Consider the following 24,280-nt stretch of genomic DNA (forward strand, 5'->3'; position numbering starts at 1 on the left):
CCTCCCTGTGTCAATCTGATTTAGTTACTAATCTGGTCCTCTCTGAAGGGGCCATGGTGCTCCAGGGGACACACGCTGACCTGCTAACCCCAAAATATAATCTCTCAGCCTGGAGACAAGGCCTCCAAGTCCACCCTGGCCTGGATGAGATACTGCAGTACCACTTACAGTATAATATATGACTAGAATTAAATACAGCCTCGTTGCAAGAATCCATAAACGAGTCATAATGATGTATTCCAGAGACCTTGAAATAATCTGATTTAAATATGTAGGCTTGTGTAGCAGTATGAGAAACCTCATTCATACAGAATGAAAGTGTGTATGTGTGTGTGTGTGTGTGTGTGTGTGTGTGTGTGTGTGTGTGTGTGTGTGTGTGTGTGTGTGCGTGTGTGTGTGTGTGTGTGTGTGTGTACCTTCGTGGATGTGTCCAAACACGTGCAGCTTGGGCTGTACTCTCCTCTGGACAGTGTTGAGCAGCTCCATACAGCCCACCCGCTGCATCTTCTTAGGAACCCAGTCCAGGAACCCTACACAGAGACAGCAACACAACACATGTCAATAACCACATAGGAAACACTGGTGATATAACATATGGACACATACTACACCCCGTATACACATCACTCAACAATACTATAATGCGCTAGTCCAGAAGCCCTGTAGAGAATGGAGATGACTCACACACACACACACACGCACATTCTGCTACACACACCGCTGCACTCTGCTACACACAGTGACACGGGTGAGAGAAAGACTGATTTAGTGCCACTTCTACAGGAAGCATTCTGCTGAGTCTATAGAAACACTATCGGGACTGGTCTATCTTGTGCCATGCACACGTTGGTGGTGGATGGCGTGACACACCCTCATACACAAAGTGCTTTGAAAGCTAGTGAAAAGCTTGAAATAAGTAAACGCAATTCGACTAAAAATTGGGTAACTTTACAAGTCTGTGGAGACTTTTGTGATGTGGAGATTTTGTGATGTGGAGAGTAATGGCTCGGTCTCCATTTCTGGACACTCAACTAATTCTCTGCTTGTTTTAAAGCAGCTGGTGAGTAAACAGCTTTTATACAGATGTTTCTCTCCTGTGCAACTTCCTCCTCAGCGCTAGATAAAAAGAGGCCATATTTCTCCTCTCCTCCATCTCCGTTCCATCGCTTTATCGCACCCCATAAAAGATTGAGGGGTTTTGCCGCAGTGCGAACGAACGGTGTCTGTCACTCTTTTTCTCGGGTCACCTCGTCTAGCCCTCGCTTTCTGTTGTATCTTTCTCTTCCTCTCTCTCTAGACTGACGGTCTCTCTGTAGTTCTCTGTCCCTCGCTCTCTCCTTCTCTTGCTCTCTTTATTCTCCCCCACCCCTTTCTCCCTCTCCTCCCCAGCCTCCTCTCTCTCGCTCTGTCTCTCCTTCTTCCCAAACCTCTTTCTCCCTCTCCTCCTCTCTATCCCTCTCTTTGTCTCTCCCTCTAATAGGCATTAGTGGCCTGCTGTAGATGCTCCATATGCCGGTGGCTTATGAGGAGAGGGGAGCTGGAGACACTTGGCTAAACTGAACGGAAAATAACTCCCTGTGTTTAGAGGCGAGACGCCACGCACAGCCACAGAAATCAATCACACACACTCATCTGAGCATCTCCCAGCTGCAGCAGGAGATGGGCTGTGAAAGTGTGTGTGTGTTATGCAAATGTGTATGTAAGTGTGGGTAGATATTTACACGAGGATGATAACAGGAATAAATTACAGATTATTCAAAAAGAATTACTTTTTTGACAGTCTATCAAAGCATGTGCGTGTGTGACTGTGTGCATATGTGCGTGTGTATGGAACGTGTGTGCGGTGACGTCTCATGATTGTCTCCCCCAGGTGTAATGTCTCCCTCACCCAGTGGGGGGCAGTGTGTGACCAGTATGTCGGTGGAGTCGGGGATCTGGTTCCACTTGTCCAGCAGAGCCTGACCTCTTGGCAGGTTGAACCCCCAGCCATAGTACCATGGCTGCCTGGCTCAGAGAAAGAGAGAGGAGAGAGATTAATACAGTATATCATATCAACTGTCAACACAGTCACCCATCAGATCATCATCTCTAATAAGGTTGAGCCCTGCTGGGGAGAGATTAACAGCCAAAATGGCACTTAACCTCTGAACCTCAATCATCTGCTCTGACAAATCAAAGACTACTGCTGCCACGTACAGAACCTTAGAGACGCAGGCAGAAAGCTCTAAGCTACAAAACCTCACAGCCTCAACATTAAACATGAACATCCGCTTGATTCAACAGTCGGCATTGGAGCCTTCCAGGACGGGAGGGGAAAGGAGAAGAGAGAAAAGAAGAGGAAGAGAGGGACTTGACAGCTGGGTCCGTGTCCCTTCACTTTGATAGCGGACGCCTCTGGTGTGTGAGTGACGGTGGAGAAATTAACATGTCACTAACAATGAGCCCTCAGATCCATCTTCCTCTGTACTGTAAGGCGAGCCACGCGTGTGTAACCACGATGACGCCGCCGTTAGCTCTCTTACCGCCGGCTTTTGTTAATTTGCAGAGAGCAGTCACTGGAAAAGCCAACTTTTATCGGCGCCACGCCGCTCATCGCTTCAGTGGAACGTCAGATGGAGGGTGTTTTATCATTTCCTGCCCGTCTGTGTCCGTATGCAAGCGAGTGTGTGTGTGTGTGTGGGGGGGGGGGGCACACACATGTACACGCACATACACATACTTAATTAAAGAGACCTAGTGGTATAATACAGCAGGATACATTTGGTGAATGTCCCAACCTTGGGGTCACTGCCTGAGAGAGGTTAAGGAGACAGAGTGAGAGATGCATCATGGGAAACGCTGTCCCACTTCAGCTTGAATTTACTCCACTAAAATTCCATCACTACGGGATATCAGAGCCTAAACACTTGATGAAACATCTGAAGTTCCCAGTGAATGCAATTTCAATCATTTACACAGTGAATTTTAAAAGGTTTAAATTGGCCTGAGCATATTAATTGGGCCGGTTAAATATTAATGTTTGTCTTAACATGGATGTCTCAATTAAAATGAGATGAGCTGCCAGTCTCATCTGTGTTCCAAATGGCACCCTATTCCCTAGTACTTTTGACCAGAGCTGTATTGGGAATAGAGTGACATTTGAGACGCAAACCATCCATCCCCTCTTCATATCTGAATGGAGAGATGAAGAACAAGCGAGAGATGAGACGGAGGAAAAGCACTTTTCTCTGGTAATCGCTATTGGACTGTAATTTCCCTAACAGAGGATTAGATAAAGAGAGAGAGAGAGAGAGAGAGAAGGGGAGATGAGAAAGAATTAAGGGGCTATTGAGAGAGACATGGAGATGGAATGAGATAGAGATGAAGGGAATGAGAGAGAAAAGAGTGAGTTTGTACATTATGTAAATACTTGCATTTCTTCTTTTTGTTCCCACTTCCAACTTGTCTCAAGTTAAAAGTCTGGGATTTTCTACCACTAGGGCCAAAATCACATGCTATACAGTATCTAGCATGCTAGCAGATACCCATACTGCCCTACCAAGCAAAAAGGCAGTATCTGCTCATATCATGGAACTGAGAAAATGGTGGTTTCACAGTAACTTATTGCAGTTACTCCTAATATGACCCCCATTTTCTCCAAACCACAATACAACCGATGCAGTATACTTGTCCACATGATTAAGCATGTATTTAATGTAGCAAACATTACATTAATTCATTTTCAACCAAATTAGCAGTTACTGCCTTTTTGCTTGGTAGGGCAGCATAGACTTCCAGTCATTGCTCTAACGCTAGTTAGCATAGGATCGCGATACTACCACCAACTACCTTGATACTGGACACAGACATAAAAATGGTATCCACGAGTGTACCTGACTCTGAAAGTGTCCCTGAAAGTGTACCTGACAGGCCTCCCGAGTGTACCAGCTGTGCCACCAGCGACACTGGGTTCGCGCCCAGGCTCTGTCGTAACCGGCCGCGACCGGGAGGTCCGTGGGGCGACCCACAATTGGCCTAGCGTCGTCCGGGTTAGGGAGGGGTTGGCCGGGCGCAGTGCGCGCTAACCAAGGTTGCCAGGTAAACGGCCGACACATTGGTGCCGCTGGCTTCCGGGTTGGAAGCGTGCTGTGTTAAGAAGCAGTGCGGCTTGGTTGGGTTGTGTATTGGAGGACGCATGACTTTCAACCTTCGTCTCTCCCGGGAGTTGTAGCGATGAGACAAGATAGTAGCTACTAAACAATTGGATACCACGAAATTGGGGAGAGAACGGGATAAAATTCCCCCCAAAAAAGAAAGTGTACCTGCCCCTGACTCTGAAAGTGCCCATGACTCTGAAAGTGCACCTGACTCTGAAAGTGTACCTGCCCATGACTCTGAAAGTGTACCTGCCCATGACTCTGAAAGTGTACCTGCCCCTGACTCTGAAAGTGCCCATGACTCTGAAAGTGCACCTGACTCTGAAAGTGTACCTGCCCATGACTCTGAAAGTGTACCTGCCCCTGACTCTGAAAGTGCCCATGACTCTGAAAGTGCACCTGACTCTGAAATTGCACCTGACTCTCAAAGTGCCCATAACTCTGAAAGTGCACCTGACTCTGAAATTGCACCTGACTCTCAAAGTGCCCATAACTCTGAAATTGCACCTGACTCTCAAAGTGCCCATAACTCTGAAAGTGCACCTGACTCTGAAATTGCACCTGACTCTCAAAGTGCCCATAACTCTGAAATTGCACCTGACTCTCAAAGTGCCCATAAATCTGAAAGTGCACCTGACTCTGAAATTGCACCTGACTCTCAAAGTGCCCATAACTCTGAAATTGCACCTGACTCTCAAAGTGCCCATAACTCTGAAATTGCACCTGACTCTCAAAGTGCCCATAACTCTGAAAGTGCACCTGACTCTGAAACTTCATTAGAGGAAAAACCCTGACACAAAAATGAAAGAATATAATACTAACATCTCTTCTACATAAATAGGATTTCACCAGGAAAGGGATTAGAATTGAACTAGTGTTTTTTGGTGCAGTTAGGAAGGAGAATTGGGGACGTGCTCAGCATATTAAATAAAGACTGTTAATACCCAAGGTTTGTTACGGATATGGAAAAAAAGGAAACAGATGTTTGAGTTAGAGCGCTGGATCCCTAGGCATCATCTAGGGGCAAAGCAAAGCACGCTGGAAAAAAAACAATAGCATCAAAATCACTACTTTCATTTGATGTGATTCTTTCCCCCCTTTCTTTTCTGAAGCAAGAGAGAGAGACTGACACACACAGAGAGAGAGAGACAGACAGAGACAGAGAGAGAGAAAGAGACACAGACAGAGAGGGAGACAGACAGAGAGGCAGAGAGAGAGAGACAGAAAGCGACAGAGAGAGGAGAGGGAGAGAGAGAGACAGAGAGAGGTGGAGACTGACAGAGACAGACAGCAAGAGACAGACAGCGAGAAAAAGACAGCGAGAGACAGACAGTGAGAGACAGAAAGCGAGAGACAGAGAGACTGAGACAGAGAGACAGGGTGATTGTGTCAGGTTTACCCAAAACACCACTTTACCCAACTGGGTAATATTATAGAAGGTTTGAAAACAAATAAGAGATCAGTGTGTGTGTAACTATTTCAGTGTGTGTGTGTGTGTGTATTTGTTTCTCCATTCAGAAGCTTAATGATATCATTGGAGAAAGCCATGAATGATTAACGAATCAGGCAGTGCTGAGGGGCGTGAGGCGCTAACCACACACACACACTTTGGTTAACTTCACAGTCGTTAGGAAGAAAAACAGCACGCCAAAAGAGGAATTTTAAATCTAAATCAGTTCCAGACTTATCCTGAGGTCTAGAGAGGAACAGGCTTTGTGAGAAATAAAGAGAGACAGAGAGGGAGATGGTTTTAGTGATGTTGTGAGACACAGGAAAAGAGAGCGGTAGAGAAAGGGAGGTGAAGAAAAACGGAGAGAGCACACAGAAGAGAGTGGTATCTAGACAGTACACAGCCAGTCTGGGTTCTCTCTATATATCTTTTGACAAAAAGTATGAAGAGACTCAGAATAGGAAGATGGAAAAGATGCTGAGAGAGGGGGGCAACCAGAGAGACAGCTAATGAATGTGTGTATGCTATAGGAGTGTGTGTGTGTTCATTTCAAGTTTTCTATTTCTCAGAGAAGCCGAGTGGATGCAGTCACACCCCATCATCATCACCTCAGCTTGAGTTAATTAAGACAAACTGTCGACTTAACGACCCTAATAACAGCCTGGAAGGGGAGGAAAACATACAAACACACACACACTGAGTCACGACATACACTCTGCTTGTGTGCTCTTATTAGACTGAGTGGATGTGCGTGTACTGTATACGTGTATGAGTGTGTACAGTATGCACACCTGGGTAATACTAAAGGGGGTTGCTGTGCTGTCACTCGTCACTCCTAAGAGCTGAGATCTTCTTATTAAACTCCCTGCCTCCCCGCACCACTTGACGTGTGTCTCCGTACATGATCACCCCCCCCCCCTCCCCCCCCACCACCCTCACTAACCTCGTTAAGAGCCTGTTTCAATTAAAAGTGTTCTGGGGTGGGAGAAGTCCGTTGGGACGCCACTGCTCAGATAGAGGTCAACAGAGCTGCTTAGAGATGCTATTAGCGTCTTCCTGTTCTCATTTACTCATTCACTAGCCCGGAGGCTAGGTGGGCTAGTTCAAACACAGGCTACTGACTATTAACACTGCTTCCTATTACTGGGTAATTACACACAAACAATACATACTGCTAGGTACTCTATGTCCTCTGACTGTCTGATATCTCCTATTGTCCTCTTTGTTTAGTCTACTCCATGAGCCAGTGAGGAGCCATTTTAAAATGAGTCAGTTCTCTCTATCGTACAGAATAGGATTAAAATCTTTCAATAGGACAGTTATAAATTAATTTACACACACACACATACACACACACACACACACACACACACACACACACACACACACACACACACACACACACACACACACGCTGGTACATGGAAGCATGAGAGAGTTTGACTCCAAGAAGACGCTATTTCATGTTACAGAGAAATACGTTTCTTTCTCTTATCCATTATTAATCCCAACTCTAAACCTTACTCAGCGCACACTATTCTCCCTCCCACACACAATAGTTAATGTACAGACTTTGATGTTTAATCACGACTACCACACACACAAGCCAGTCCACCCGGCAAGATTGATCCTCACAGCAGGACTACTGAGACAGAGGGAGCGATGGAGGGAGAGAGAAGGGGAAGGGGAGGGAGAGGGACAGGGAGAGGGAGAAGAGATGGACGGACAACGACACTGATGCAGAGAGAGAAGGAAAGGGAGTGGGATAGAGGGGAAATAAGAGATGGGGAAAGAGAGAGAGAATGCTGAAAGGCAGAGTACTGTATATCTGACTGACAGTATGGAGGATAAGATATGTGACAGGGCCCAGCCCAGCCTGCAGTAACCGAAAGGTAGCTGGTTCGAATCAGCCGTTCTGCCCTGGAGCAAGGCTGTTAACCCCCGATGGTGTCGATTAAAGGCAGGCCCCTACACCTCTGATTCAGAAAGGTTGGGTTAAATGTGGAGGACACATTTCGGGTTCAATGCATTCAGTTGTGCAACTGACTAGGTATCCACCTTTCCCTGTGTGAGCTACAGAACAGTCCTTACTTCAACACCCCCGTACCCTCCCGTTCTTCCTGTCACCATCTTGTCCTTATTTAATCTTTCATTCGCCATCTTCATTTTATCTATCTAACGTACCATAACTCAACCCATCTATTCCTCCTATATTTCTGTCATTTAGTGAGCCCACTCTCTCCCTCCCTCTCTTCCTGTCTAATCTCACCTCTTCACCTCTTTACCTCCAACTGCCCCCATCCCCACTTCCCCTCTCTCTGTGGAGAGGCAGATTGGGGACATATTGGCCCTCAGCGTGACTTATGTAACACCCAGCAGGTTCAGGAGGAACCGAGGAGCACCGGGCTGACACACACACACACACGCACACACACTCAAAATTCGGAAAGAAATATGGACACACACAAGACACCTAAACAGGGAAACTGTATCAGTAAATGTTGACCCACGGGAAATCAAGCAATGCTGTTTTGTAGTCAGTCTCTCCACCCATCTTTCCCCCTCTCAGCACCTGTGTGTGTGTCTCTGTAATGGCTTAATTGCAGGTGACTGGTGAGCGCGGTAATGGTCTAAGCACGTGATGGGTGGAGGATTAGGTGATGGACTACCACCGAGCTCTCATCCACTAAACACAGTACAGTCACTGAGCTACACCAGTCAATGTCTGGCCCCGGGGCTGACACACACATACCTGCACAACTCCCTCTGAGCTGATATACACATTTTGTTGTACACAGACACACCCCTGTACAGCAGTAGTCTCAGAGTGTCCAACCATCCTGGTGAAACTGGAGCAGACCAAGGTGGCGTCGCAGAGCCCATCTGTGACAGAGTGCAGGGAGATCTGCCCACACACACACACACACACACACACACACACACACACACACACACACACACACACACACACACACACACACACACACACACACACACACACACACACACACACACACACACACACACACACACACACACACACACACACCAACCAAGCCTCATCAACAAAACAGTGATGGGTACAGAGACACTTGTCTTGTGTGAAGTCTGAAAGGCCTGGTTCTCTGGACCAGTAGCAGTCAGCCTCACAGCTGTGCTCATTCACAGCTTCACACTCATCAGCAGCACCAGCACCAGCACACAACCCAAGAAACCCCACCACCTCCAATGTTACGTTTAAAGCCAGGCAAGTTCTTATAGGGTTTTCTCAAAGGAGAGCATATATTCTGTCTATAAAAACCTTATCTTTATTGAACTAGAAGCAGCACACAACAATATTATACAGCTGTGAAGCTGCCTGTACATTTCCTATTGAAAATCTACATTTCTTTATCAAATCAAGCTGGTTTCATCCATTCCCACAGCGAGCCCCGTCAATGAAGAGCAGCTGCTGTCTAAACCAACCACTAACCCTCACCTCCCCCCATAAATCCCAGAGCTCCCACCTGTGTTTGTCACCCCTCCCTCCCTCCCATGTCTACTCCTCCACTGTGTCATTAATTCTGCTTGTTTGGTGAAATGCTGAAACATTGTTCCCACCGCCCCTTGTCGATCACATACACACACACACACACACACACACACACACACACACACACACACACACACACACACACACACACACACACACACACACACACACACACACACACACACACACACACACACACACACCTGGCAGGTCTCTGTCTCCCTATAGACTGATGTTTCCCACATTTAATAAAATGCAGGCAGACTTCCTCGATGAGGGATGGAGGGAATTAGGAGAGGAGAGGAGAGGAAAACATAGGGAGAAGAGAAAGATATTATATACTGTAGGGAGAAGGAGAGACCGATAGACAAAGACAAAAAAAAGAACAATGAATTAGAAATGGAAAAAAAGAGTGATACAGACATACCACCAGATAGATAAAGAAAGAAAAACGAGACAGACAGAGAGAGAGAGAGAGAGAGAGAGCAACTGAGGGACTGATGCGTAGGGTTAGTGACAGATGAATAGATGTCTCTTGTTCCTGCTCTCCTCTCTTCCTCTGTCCCTCTCTTCCTCTCCCTCTCTCGCCTGCCTGCTGCTGTTCCTCTGTAATCAAGTTGGATGTCAGAAAAGACAAACGCATCCCTGCACTCCCTCACTTTCCTCTCCTCCATGCCCCCCCCCTCCCTTTTTTAGAAACAGTTAGGAAAAGTACGGATCAGCAGAAACTAGCCCAGTCAGAATCTCAGAAACTCAGAGGAAACCGTGTTTGATCAGGGACAGAGCCTCTCACACACGTCTCTCCTATACCTGTGCTATAGCTTACACAGCGTACGCTTCACAATTGTACATCTGCACACACGTCAAAACTACATCAGTGACATGCATTAAAGTGGGACTTAGGAAAGACTAGTAGTTAAACAGACACATGACTTTGAATGAACTTAACACAACAGAATATGACATCTGGGTCGTTCACTATCGTATCATCACTAATATTTCTGGTGTTTTACATCGCACCTTAAAGCAGCAAAGGAAGCTCTGAAACTAAATCAGGCTAAAAGCATTTCTTCCCATATTAACCCGAGAGAACGAGGAGGAAAGAACTCTTCTATTGACAATGTTTCAGCAATTTACTGCCCTTTTTCAAATAAGTATTTTAACCATGAATTTACAAGTTACAATACAGTTGCCAATACAATCTCAAGCAATATGCAGTAAACAGAATTATATCACCCTCTCTACCTAATCAATAGACTAAAGGTCGACCGATTATGATTTTTCAACGCCGATACCGATACTTGGAGGACCAAAAAAGCAGATACCGATTAATCGGCCGATTTTATTTATTTGTAATAATGACAATTACAACAATACTGAATGAACACTTATTTTAACTTAATATAATACATCAATAAAAATCTATTTAGCCTCATATAAATTATGAAACATGTACAATTTGGTTTAAATAATGCAAAAACAAAGTGTTGGAGAAGTAGAAGTAGAAGTGAAATATGTGCCATGTAAAAAAACTAACGTTCGAGTTCCTTGCTCAGAAAATGAGAACATGTGACAGTTGGTGGTTCCTTTTAACATGAGACTTCAATATTCCCAGGTAAGAGGTTTTAGGTTGTAGTTAATATAGTATTTATAGGACTATTTCTCTCTATACCATTTGTATTTCATATACTTTTGACAATTGGATGTTCTTACAGGCACTATAGTATTGCCAGTGTAACAGTATAGCTTCCGTCCCTCTCCTCGCCCCTACCTGGGCTCGAACCAGGAACACATCGACAACAGCCACACTCGAAGCAGTGTTACCCATCGCTCCACAAAAGCCACGGCCCTCTGCAAGGGGAATAACTACTCCAAGTCTCAGAGCCAGTGACGTTTGAAACGCTATTAGAGCGCACCCCGCTAACTAGCAAGCCATTTCACATCGGTTACACCAGCCATTTGGCTGATAGGCTTGAAGTCATGAACAACGCTGTGCTTGCAAAGAGCTGCTGGTAAAACGCACGAAAGTGCTGTTTGAATGCTTACGAGTGCTGTTTGAATGCTTACGAGCCTGCTGCTGCCTACCATAGCTCAGTCAGACTGCTTTATCAAATCATAGACTTAATTACAACATAACACACAGAAATACGAGCCTTTGTTCATTAATATGGTCGAATCTGGAAACTATAATTTCGAAAACAAAACGTTTATTATTTCAGTGAAATACGGAACTATTCGGTATTTTATCTAATGGGTGGCTTCCCTAAGTCTAAACATTCTTGTTACATTGTACAACCTTCAATGTTATGCCATAATTACATAAAATTCTTGCAAATTAGTTCGCAATGAGCCAGGCTGCCCAAACTGTGGCATATACCCTGACTCTGAGGGCAATGAACGCAAGAGAAATGACACAATTTCACCTGGTTAATATTGCCTGCTAACATGGATTTCTTTTAGCTAAATATGCAGGTTTAAAAATACATACTTCTGTGTATTGATTTTAAGAAAGGCATTGGTGTTTATGGTTAGGTACAGTCGTCCAACGATTGTGCTTTTTTCGCAAATGTGGTTTTGTTAAATCATCCCCCAGCATTGCATCGATTATATGCAACGCAGGACACGCTAGATAAACTAGTAATATCATCAACCATGTGTAGTTATAACTAGTGATTATGATTGATTGATTGTTTTTTATAAGATAAGTTTAATGCTAGCTAGGAACTTACCTTGGCTTCTACTGCATTCGTGTAACAGGCTCCTCGTGGAGTGCAATGAGAGGCAGGTGGTTATTGCGTTGGACTAGTTAACTGTAAGGTTGCAAGATTGGATCCCCCGAGCCGACAAGGTGAAAATCTGTCGTTCTGCCCCTGAACAAGGCAGTTAACCCACCGTTCCTAGGTCGTCATTGAAAATAAGAATGTGTTCTTAACTGACTTAATATGTTCTTAAAAGAGTAAAATTAAGGTTAAAAAAAAATAAAAATATTAATAATTGTTTTTAAATCTGCAAAATCGGCACCCAAAAATAACGATTTCCGATTGTTATGAAAACTTGAAATCGGCCCTAATTAATCGGCCATTCCGATTAATCGGTCGACCTTTACAATAGACTGCTCACAAGGTTTAAATATTAAGACACGTAGTCACACTATGACACGCCTGTCATGGATCCCTATGAAATGCACTGTCAAGAATAGATACTGTGCATGGTCATGACATGCTCTGTGAGTTTCTCCAGATTCTGTAGCCAACTACCCCGAACAAAGAACCCCCCTCCTCGCTCCCCTTCCTCTCCTCCCCCTATTCCTGGCTGGGTAGTGCAAGGTACTGAGAGATGACAAATCTGCTGGGTCATGACAGACGACTTCATGTCCAGCGATAATGAACTCCCGTCAGACGCTGCTCTCACAGGATGCTCAGAGACACGTTGCACTAACGTTGCCGCTAGGGTGGGGGGGATTTCATGTGGACGTCCACATGCCGCCACCTATGTCTTCTCGCAAAGTGGATACACTTGAAAGAATGTGTGAAAGAGAGAAAGGAAGGAGAGAATGAGAGAAGAAGAGAAACATGGGAAAAAAAGAGACTGACAGACTAAGAGGATGAGGAAGTGAGTCTCTCTGTGGATGTACATGTTCAATGTGTGTGTTCGTCAGCAGCGTGTGTGTGTGGAGAAGTAGGGGTGTAGGCAGCGCCTGCTTCCAACATCCTGTAAGCCTCCCTTGTTGCAGCAGGTGGAGGAAAGCTGCAGCAGCCCAGTGTGTGTTTGGGTGTTGTGTGTGTGTGTGTGATGAGAGCAGGTGGGTGAGAACTGTGTCATATGGAGGTGCCTGGAGCGGCACTGGAGAGAGGGGTCCAAAACTCTGCAGGCATCGGGGGGGGGGACGGGGGACGGCGAGGACAGAGGAGGGCCAAGAAAGAAAGAGGGGAGGGGACAGTGAGAGAAACGGAATACACCCAAATATGCCAGCAAGGTTCCCCTTAAAAATGTGTCTGTGCGATGACCCACCTAATGCTTAAAGTAGTGATGTTGTATCAAGCCAGCGCTCGTGATGTTAAAGCCATGAGTTGACCTACCATTTGGATAACACTGATCTGGGTCAACATGGTCATAAAGGTCCAACACACAGTAATCTGAACTTCCCCCTCCACTTTGAAACAAGCAGCAGATTGAGTAGAATATCTGACATCTCTAGCCTCTTATACCTGACACTAGCCCTCCTACACGTTCTCCTGTGTCCATACCTGCCCATACGCCCATCAAACACGGTCTAGTCTGACTCCACTCAAAATACCTCTATAGAGTGCCACAGGCAGACAACAGGTCTTTGCCGTATTTTGATTCCCATGGTTGAGCCTAGACTGCTGCCTGCCTGCCTGCCTGTCTCATTTCCACAGTTCCCTAATAACAACCGTGGCACTAGTCGCTAACCCTGTTAGCGTAGAACATAATGCATTCCCATTTAAATAGCATTTAGAAGCGCTAGGGAGGCACATTTGTCCCTTCCTGTTCTAAATAATGACCAATTACCATGGAGGAAGAGGTGGCTTCACAGGGGAGGAGTGACAGTTGAGACGACAGTGGGGAAGACAGGGAAGAGTGGAGAGATGGGGGAGGGGCTTTCCTTTTTAATTGGTGGCAGATCTCAATGTGACGTGTATCTTTTTCTTCTTCTTATGATTCTGCAGAGGGGGGGGGGGTGAAATAAGGAGGAAGTGGGGAGAAGAGGTAGGGAGAGAAAATGAGGCAAAAAGTGAGGGGAGGAGGGAAAGACTGAGAGAGAAAGAGGGCGAGAGAAAGAGAGAGGGACTAGCATGTGTCTAAGCTGTGTTTGTCTTGGAGGGATAATGTGCGTTAGCTACATCCACTACAGTCTAATTCTGTCCAGAAAAGCTGTTGGACTCCCCCCCCCCTTCAGAGTGATAGTTGCCTTGGCAACCATGGCAAATCTTCCCTTTGTCAAACAGATGTCCCATTTAGTTGGAAATTAGAATGTGTAAAAACCCACGAGACACAAATTATTTCAAAGTTCTCCGGTGGACAGAGGGAGAGAGAAGAACAGGAAAGAAAGGAAAAGAAAAAGGAGGGCCTTCTACTGTTGCTCCCTCCCTCCCATCCACCAGTCTCCTGTGCATAAGGAAACACACTGATTCACCAAAGATAGAGGTTGATGGGATGGTAAGGGTGGGGTGAAAATATGGCAGGCGGGGGGGAAGAGTGACCCCTGTTCTGAACCAGTGCTGGGCATCATGGCAGCACGCGTTCCAGCACAGCAGAAGGGTCTGATATAGAGGACAGAGACACCCTAAGGGGGAAGAAATCCCCCCACACACACAAACACTCACAGCATCATACAAGCCCACTCACACCCCTGATGCCTTTTTGGACAAGCATCCCTGGTCCTCTAGACTGGTTCTGACTGTGTGGTCTAATTGTGGTCAACAAGGACACTGACCAGTGACTGCTCACTGCCTGACCCGACTGAGACCGCAAGGGAGAAACTATACGCTGAGAATAACACTATATCTGTGTGTGTGTGAGCAAGAAACAGAGAGAAGAGGGAGAACATATGGATAGAATCACTTTAATTCAGAATTAATATGAAGCCCACATGCCTTGGAGAGGGGAATCAAGGAGAATGGCCTACAGCACCACACACACACACACACACACACACACACACACACTATTTCCTCTTGAGGCCATTTCACAGGTAATTTAAAGAGAAATCCCTACAGGGAAACGACACACTAAACGTCTTCTCCTCCTCGTTCATCCTCTCTCTCCCTCCCTTCATAACACCTCACCATAACAGTGTGTTTACTCACCTGCAGGTACAGAGACTGACAGCACTTAGAGAAAGTGAACGAGAATGGAGGAAAGAGATTAAAGAACAAAGAGAATCTACGAAGGAGGGAAAGTGACACGTGTTGAAGTAGGCCGTTATCTCTCCCTTTTCCCCTCCAAACCGAAAGTGGCCGTTTATTACTACTCAGTGTTCATCACAGGGTACCTCACTGTCCCACTTGGGGAATACACCTCAACCACTGGAAACAGGCGATGTGGAGGAACAAGAGAGAAAGAAGAAAAGAGGAGGGAGAGAGAAGGAGGGGTAGAGCACAGGGCTGCAGGGGTTTTGGGACAGTCTCTGAGCACATCAGAATTTAATTTAGCAAGGACCCTGGTGAGCAGCCCTACAAAAGCAACACCCACGACGAGACACTACTGTAGCTAGCTAGCGCACACATGGAAGGACGATCTCTCCCTCTCTCCCTCGTTATAATATCCTGTAAGAGATGTTCAGCAGTAACAGCTAGAACTCTTAGACAAACTCCAAAGAGGTCAAATGACCTTCATCATTTCAACATCATTAGAGTCATTATATAAAACCCCTGGAGTATTCTGTCCCTCTCTCCCTCTGCCACTCTCCACCCATCCTCTCAGTATACATCAAAACACCTGTTAATTAAAAACACAGAGAAAGAGGAGAGATCTCTCCTTCTTTCCATCCCCCCTTCATCAGAGAAGTTTTCAAAACAGGGGGAGCAGGTATTCTGTCCCTCACCATGAATCAAAGAGAGGAGATGGGGAGGAAGAGGAGAAGACTCTCTTCATCTCTTTAGTTTTTCTGATGAGCTTTCTTAATTGGGCCACTATAGAAAGAAGTGAAATCCTAAATAATTAAAAAATCTAATTAAGGAGTCTTTTGCATCTCCGTGCTTAATTATTCCGTGCGGAGAGCAGTGGGGAGCGATACATTTCTCCCTTTTTCATTAAAAAAAAGTATCCTCATCCCACCACTCCCCATCAATAAACAGCTCCTGATTTCGCTCCTCTGTCCTCCCCCTCTCTCTCTCCCGCCGCTCTTCAGATGTGTGTGTGTCTCTGTGTGTGTGGTGTGTGCCGTCCTTAGAGACTGTCATTATGAACACTTAGGGAGAGTTAACCCATTAGTTCATTCCACAGAGAGGGCCGCTATAAGGCCTCTGTTACTCTCTCCATCCCCCTCTTCTCCATCTCTCCCCCTTTCTCGTGCTCCTTTCTCCATTCCTGCCTCTCAATCTCTACATCTCTCTTTCTTTACCCCATTCTCTTACCTTCTTTCTACACCCACTCCCTTTTACCTCTCTCTGCAATACTATTCCTATCACCCTACTATATCTCTCTCTCAGGAGAAAACCAGTGAAGAGAGAGTGAAATACTGTGAGGATCTATGTGGAACTAAAGCTGTAGAAAGAACATGTTTAAAAGGACATGTTTAACTACAAGGTGATCATTCATTGTTCCGTCCATGAGCAAGGTGAGGACGACACAGTTGTGTTGATGATAACTGAATCACAATTCAATTCATTGTTTAAGGGATTGGTTTACGATGAATTGAATCAGGCCCACAGTCTCTGCTAATCATTTAAATAGGCTACATCATTTATAGTTTACTTCTTGGCTATACCAGTAGGGCGCACACACACACACACACACACACCACAGTGTTGTGATCTCCTTAATTAGCCATGTGATTAGCTACATTGGAAGTCTGCAGTGAAGCGAGGAGCTCTCTCCCCTGTGTAAAACAAAACGTGTTCCGAGACCTCGGATACACTCTGACACACACAGCTGTAGACTACACTAATGCTGCCACCTCTGCCCTCTCTGACACACTCAAAATAGAAGGCCTAAAATTCCAAACACAGTTGAGCAGGTCTACATTAAAAAGAAACTCGCTCGTTCCACTTTGTCCTCTTTCTCCCCTTTTCCCTTGTTCCACTGTGTTTCTGTGCTTGTGCGTTGTGTAGTGGATTCTGTGCCTCGTTTTGGCTTTGAAAAGACGACTACTGTGGCTAATTCCCATGCCTCCCACGCTACTGTTAGACTATGGTTTGGGGCTCTACTGTTCTGCCTCCATCACACACACACACACACACACACACACACACACACACACACACACACACACACACACACACACACACACACACACACACACACACACACACAAACACACACACACATACACATACACACACACACACACACACACACACACACACACACACACACACACACACACACACCTTCCATTCTGTCTCCCCGTCCCTTTAGCTCCGAGACGCGGGGTGGCTTTGCAATACGCCCATGACAAATGACTTGTAAACTTGCATTACTGTCAGAACAGGAACAGAGGCACACACACACACACACGCACGCACGCACGCACACACACACACACACACACAACTGCTCCCCCATGCTGTCCTTTTGATTCCACATTTCAGAGAATGACAAATTGTTAGGATTCGGGTAGGATGCAGCATGCTATGTTCGGATCTAATTTTGTCTGGAGACTGGGGGGTAGGGATAGGGATGGTGGAGCTGTGAGTGTCTGTGTGTGTGTGTGTGTGTGTGTGTGTGTGTGTGTGTCTGTGATGGAGACAAGGGACGGACGAGGAAGCACCGTGCTGTGAGCAACCTGCCATCAGACCCCCACGAGGAGAGAGGGACGGATGAAGGGATAGAAAAGAGAACGAGTGATTGAAGGATGACAGAACAGAAGTAAAGATGGATGGAGGGATGGGGAGAAGGAGAGATATGGGCTTGGAGCAGGGCTTTGTGGAATAGTGATGGCTGAGGGGATTGAGGGAGAAGAATGGAGGAAATGAAACAGGGAAAGATAAGGGGAAGAAGGGAGATGGAGGGAGGGTGAGAGAGGAGCAGAGGGGAGAGTGACTGGAGCAGAGGGGAGAGTGACTGGAGCAGAGGGGAGAGTGACTGGAGCAGAGGGGATAGTGACTGGAGCAGAGGGGAGAGTGACTGGAGCAGAGGGGAGAGTGACTGGAGCAGAGGGGAGAGTGACTGGAGCAGAGGGGAGAGTGACTGTGCTGTTACAGTTCATTCAGGCCAGACGACTTGTCAGGGCAGGAGACACAGGCAGACAGACAGGCTTCTCTCCTCCCACCACCCCGAGGCTACAGTACAGGTTGGCCACGGGCCATAAAGCAGTGCCAGCCTGGCATCGCCATGGAGACGGGACTGGAGAGGGTAAAGCAGGCGCTGTCCCACTGCTCCTGACAGAGATTAGAGATAGAAAGAGACAATCTCGTTCCCCCGTGCTCCCCACTGCCGAGCCAGCGACATGTGGAGCGCACAGATAGACAGGTGGATTGAGGGAGAGAGAGAGGGATGAGGAGAGGTAGAGAGATAGAGGAGCAGACAGGTGGATTGAGGGAGAGAGAGGGATGAGGAGAGGTAGAGAGATAGAGGAACAGACAGGTGGATTGAGGGAGAGGGGGGATGAGGAGAGGTAGAGAGATAGAGGAACAGACAGGTGGATTGAGGGAGAGAGAGAGGGATGAGGAGAGGTAGAGAGATAGAGGAGCAGACAGGTGGATTGAGGGAGAGGGAGGGATGAGGAGAGGTAGAGAGATACAGGTACAGACAGGTGGATTGAGGGAGAGAGAGACGGATGAGGAGAGGTAGACAGATAGAGGAACAGACAGGTGGATTGAGGGAGGGATGAGGAGAGGTAGAGAGATAGAGGGGCAGACAGGTGGATTGAGGGAGAAGGAGAGGTAGAGCGATAGAGGAACAGACAGGTGGATTGAAGGAGAGAGAGGGATGAGGAGAGGTAGAGAGATAGAGGAACAGACAGGTGGATTGAGGGAGAGAGAGACGGATGAGGAGAGGAAGACAGATAGAGGAACAGACAGATGGGTTGAGGGAGAGAGAGGGATGAGGAGAGGAAGACAGATAGAGGAACAGACAGGTGGATTGAGGGAGAGGGAGGGATGAGAAGAGGTAGAGAGATAGAGGTACAGACAGGTGGATTGAGGGAGGGATGAGGAGAGATAGAGAGATAGAGGGGCAGACAGGTGGATTGAGGGAGAGGGAGGGATGAGGAGAGGTAGAGAGATAGAGGTACAGACAGGTGGATTGAGGGAGGGATGAGGGGGGATAGAGAGATAGAGGAGCAGACAGGTGGATTGAAGGAGAGAGAGGGATGAGGAGAGGTAGAGAGATAGAGGAACAGACAGGTGGATTGAGGGAGAGAGAGAGGGATGAGGAGAGGTAGACAGATAGAGGAACAGACAGATGAGTTGAGGGAGAGAGAGGGATGAGGAGAGGTAGACAGATAGAGGAACAGACAGGTGGTTTGAGGGAGAGGGAGGGAAGAGGAGAGGTAGAGAGATAGAGGAGCAGACAGGTGGATTGAGGGAGGGATGAGGAGAGGTAGAGAGATAGAGGTACAGACAGGTGGATTGAGGGAGGGATGAGGGGGGATAGAGAGATAGAGGAGCAGACAGGTGGATTGAGGGAAAAGGAGAGGTAGAGCAATAGAGGAACAGACAGGTGGATTGAAGGAGAGAGAGGGATGAGGAGAGGTAGAGAGATAGAGGAACAGACAGGTGGATTGAAGGAGAGAGAGGGATGAGGAGAGGTAGAGAGATAGAGGAGCAGACAGTGTGGAGAGGGGAACACACGGAGCCTCCAGCTGGAGTCCCCCTGTACTGGAGGAACAGAGCCTCGGGCTGCAGCAACACACACACACACACACACACAGGCACACTAACACACACACACACCATTTCATCTGCCTTCTGTGGTAAGCCTACTGCACAAGCCAAGCCCAGCCGGTGTTACTGAATTGAAGCTGTGTACACCATTCTTCCTCCCACACCCTCAGTCTTCAGTTCTCTCCTGCTTCATTTCTCATTCACTCTCTCTCTCTCACCCCTTCTCACTATCTCAACACACATCAGGCATCTCTCTGTAGTGGCTATTCCTATAACTCACGGGACCCCACTATCTCAAACCAATTACCTAACACTGGGGGCCCCACACGCACATCCCTCCCAAAAACACACTACCTCTGGGGCCCCTCACCAAAAACACATGGACATACCAAAATCACAAAAACACTGCATCATGGAGCATTGGTCACACACACACACACACACACACACACACACACACACACACACACACACACACACACACACAAAGCCTGGCGCTGACCAGGGAGTGAAAACAGGAGAGGAGAGGAGAGAGGGAGGGTGAAAAAGAAAAAGGAACCCTAGCTAGAGAGGTAACCATGAAAAAAAAGAGCATGGGAGGAAGTGTGTGGAGGGGAGGGTGAGTGAATGACTGACAGGAAAGTAAGTGGAGAGGAAGGACAAAGTGGTTGTGAGAGAAGATTGATAGATAGAAATAGATCAAGTAGTAAGAGTGTTGTCCACTATCAGGTATACTGCAGTTACAGAGTTACCCACCAGGGGGAGCCATAGATGCGGAAGCCGCGTACGGTGACCTCTGAGTCCTGCAGGTAGATACAGTTGGTGAGCAGGGACTGGACGTTCTCATAGTTCTCTGGTTTCAACTTGGAGGCCGACGGGAAGTAGTAGAAGTCCTGCTTGATCAGGTCAGCCATGAACTCCTGGTCAAAGGTCAACTCATGGTTCCCCGCAATCACTATCTTTATGTCGTAGGGCAAGGTGCCTGGGAGGGAGAGGAGAGAAAGGAGAAAATGGACCATCAGTTCAAAAGTAGTCCACACCCATTCAACAAACTTCTACAGGTGCAACAGAGTACAAAAATCCAATGGAAAAAGATCATTAATTGATACGGAATGTCTTTATTTTTGTCTCGTCTGTCATGGGTCATACTAGCTCCGATCCATCTTAGTTGCAATAGTGTCAACAATCATATTTGTTTTGTTCGTTCTCACAAAGACATCTCTCATCTGATAGTCACAGTTCCATTAATCACAGGTAACAAAGGAAAGGAAATATTTCACGGAACCTTCAATACACTTATTTCATTATTTAGAATTTTAGGGATATAGTCTTTTTTATTTTTTATTTTAGGAATATTATAAATAAAAGGATTTTAGAACTATAGTAAATATCAAACATATTCTATTAGAATAACCATTTTCTACATGAGCCATTGCTAGCATATCTTTATCATAGCTGGGCCCTTCATCCAAACCCAGTCAATAATCGTGTACTGTAACTCTTCCTCCTCCTCCTCCACTAATTGTCTATTCAGAGATGGGCACAGTGGGGACAGTCCATCGATCCGCGTTGCCTGTCCAACACTGTGGCAGGCCAACACACACACATCTACATATCCCCTAATGTTTTCAAAGGGTTGATGAAAAAACCTTGTGAAAACCATGACAAATCTGGGGGTCTTCTTTGTCTACGAGACGTGAGATGCATCGGCGTTTGTCAGGTAGCACGGTTGATGGAGACTTCAATCGCTGTGCGTTTTTTGACAATTACTGCGAGAACGATGTGGCATGCTGTGTGTGTGTGTGTGTGTGTGTGTGTGTGCGTCGTGCTGCTGAAAAGGAGTAATTAAACTCAGCTTTAGGAGAGGCTGACAACTCAAGAGACGGCTCTGTCACAACAGCCAGTCAGAGAACAGTGACAGCATCCAGAGAGACAGAAGGTGGGGGGGGGAGAACTAGCTAGGCTGGATGTAACACATTTTGTTCTTGCATGTCAACTTTATTTATTGGGTTATTGTACAGATAGACATAATGGCAATAAACTGTATAGACCTTGATTTGGGGTTTTCTTACTCATATAAACAACAAAATAACCTAAACCATAAGAATGAACTTACAACATGATTTTTGCACCTGAAAACAAAGGCAAGTTAACATACAGGCATGATTTAACAGCAAACAGTACACATCACAAAGAAGGGTCACAACTCACTTGTAACAACCATATAAATAGAATGATTATTTTTCTATGATTCCAATAAATGGTCACAATGTGCAGCCAGAGAAATAGTGGAATGTGTACAGTACCATTCCAAGTGTTCCACTGTTCAGAGAAATAGTGGAATGTGTACAGTACCATTCCAAGTGTTCCACTGTTCAGAGAAATAGTGGAATGTGTACAGTACCATTCCAAGTGTTCCACTGTTCAGAGAAATAGTGGAATGTGTACAGTACCATTCCAAGTGTTCCACTGTTCAGAGAAATAGCACAATGCCTTAAGTATCTATCTTCATTCTTTACTGACAGACAACCCAAGTGCCTTTTCCAGCCAATAAAAAGTCAATCCTGAAAAATGTTAACTCTTCATAACAGAGCCCCCCCACCAACATGGACTGGCCGGTATTCACACTTCTTTTTTTCCTTTTACCCCCTTTTCTCCCAAAGTCTTGTTCAGATTCCAACATGGTAGTTTGGCATGGAACGCCGGCTCAGTTTTGTAAAAGAAGTGAGAGAAGAGAAGGAAGTATACTCATGGACGTTGTTTTAAAGAAGAACTTGTGTCCAGACACCTTCCGGAGGCTTTGAGATGCCAAGACCTGCAGCCAGTGGACAATGTTAGGAGCTTCAGTTCATCTGATGACTTAAAGGGACATTTCATGTTCATCATCACCAGCACCACCCCAACATCAACATATGTGAAAATGGCACGTTTCTATGTTTTGTGTACGTCTTCGGTGTGCATCGTGTGATTTGAACCAATTATGAGTAGGCATGGCCAACTAATTGGTGGATGTCGTCATTGGAAACATTTATCTTCCTCAATGTTTTTTTCCCTAGAAAATGCACCATTTTCACATATGTTGATGTTGTTTGTGGTGCTGGAGATGATGAATGTTGAAATGTCCTTTTAAAGAAGATAAGCCTGCAGATACTCCTGGAGCAAGGACAACAGCAGAAGTTGGAACACACAGAACACTTGAAGCCTGATGTCCCATTTGCAGATGATCACATAGAGGCTGTCAAATAGCCCAGGTTAAAGACGTCGGGATTCGGAGCTCCTTCACAGCAGAGGCCAAAGCATTTAATTGCACCCCTGTGGCCAAGGACTGAGGCAACACCTAGAGTGTCATCGTTTCCTATTTGTCCTACTTCCATTCCCATTTCCTCTGCCGCCTTATCTTGAAACTTTTGAAATTAAGGACCTCTTAACAAAAAACACTGACCCAGAATATACATTCAATTATGTCTATTTCCCTAGGTAGGATGTAACCGGTAAAAAATCCATCAAATACGTTCACTGGCCCTCAGTTAGGAGTGGAGTTAGGTCGACTGGAGTGAAGCATACCTCGTTCAGTAAACACACCCCCTCCACCTCCATTAATTCAATCATGTTTGGTGAAAGGCTGAATCTGCATATTGTATGACTAGAATTATGGCCAGGAGCATTTCCTGACTACATGACCTTACCAGGAAAAACTCCTTGTCCTATGTACTTTATGAACAACACCAGTGATCAAAACATGATGTTCTTCCAATGAGTCAAAGCAGGCCGTGCTTGTCCCTCTTTATCAAACAGAATCTACATACAGGCACAGTGGAACAATGTATCAACGCTCAAATCACCACAATACAGTCACTCTCCCACATCCACAAAGCACACACGTTGGGCACAATAACTCACTCAAACACAAAACTACATGAAGAAAGATGAATGCGATGCTTTTGGAAAAGAGAAAGGAAGGTAAGAGAGAGACGACAGAGTGAGAGAGAGAAAGAAAGAGGTAGAGAGAGATTAATCCAAATATGCAGGCAGCAGAGCACTGTCTGCTGCTGTTAGCAACCATCTTTTCCCAACTTTTGTCTTTTTTTCAAAAGCCGCTTTCAAGCAACAAATAGTTTAAATTTCCCTGTGAATCACCCGCACAAAGCAGCAAACCTTCTCTGTGTTTCAGTTCAAAAGAAGTAATCAAATAAAAGCACATGTACACACACACACAGTAAAACACACTCAAAAACACGCACAACACTTATAAGTCTAAAGCTTGTCTAAGCAGCCCTGCACTACATTCTCCTCCCAAGACACACTGCAGAGGCGCCCTCCCTCCCTCTCTTCCCTCCCTCCCTCTCCATCTCTTTCTCTCCATCCCCCCCTCCCTCCCTCTCTCTATCCCTCAGCCTCCCTTTATCCCTCTCATTTCCTCCCTCACTGTCCAGTGTGTGTGTGTGGTTTAATACAGACCCAGTGCTAACAGGGTTAGTTAAGGGGAGTGATCTACTGTCTGAAGGGACCTGTGCTTGACTAGATACAGTGGAATGTGCTCTATACTGGCCTTTACAATAACCCCCAAATCCTCAATATCCTAGAAGCCGAGGAGGGCGGTTAGTCTGTGTGTCTGTATGTGAAGCTTCCGGGGCTCCAGCCACCATTGTTC

The 24,280-nt window shown here is 46.1% G+C and overlaps 1 protein-coding gene across 2 annotated transcripts in view; it reads right to left on the reverse strand.

Annotated features, from left to right (window-relative positions):
• mpped1 (metallophosphoesterase domain containing 1) overlaps positions 1-24,280 on the reverse strand; it is a 38,947-nt gene that overhangs the window by 3,459 nt on the left and 11,208 nt on the right. For both annotated transcript variants that reach the window (XR_004204278.1, XM_031798162.1), the window contains exons 4-6: positions 20,386-20,611; positions 1,889-2,004; positions 417-530 (exon numbers count right to left, since the gene is read on the reverse strand). Coding sequence is in view for 1 of the 2 variants with exons in the window: in XM_031798162.1 (XP_031654022.1) it covers positions 417-530; positions 1,889-2,004; positions 20,386-20,611 (456 nt within the window). In the remaining variant the exon portion in view is untranslated. The remainder of the gene's footprint in view (positions 1-416; positions 531-1,888; positions 2,005-20,385; positions 20,612-24,280) is intronic.

This window comes from Oncorhynchus kisutch, linkage group LG19 (genome assembly GCF_002021735.2).
Source record: "Oncorhynchus kisutch isolate 150728-3 linkage group LG19, Okis_V2, whole genome shotgun sequence".
NCBI classification, from domain to species: domain Eukaryota; kingdom Metazoa; phylum Chordata; class Actinopteri; order Salmoniformes; family Salmonidae; genus Oncorhynchus; species Oncorhynchus kisutch.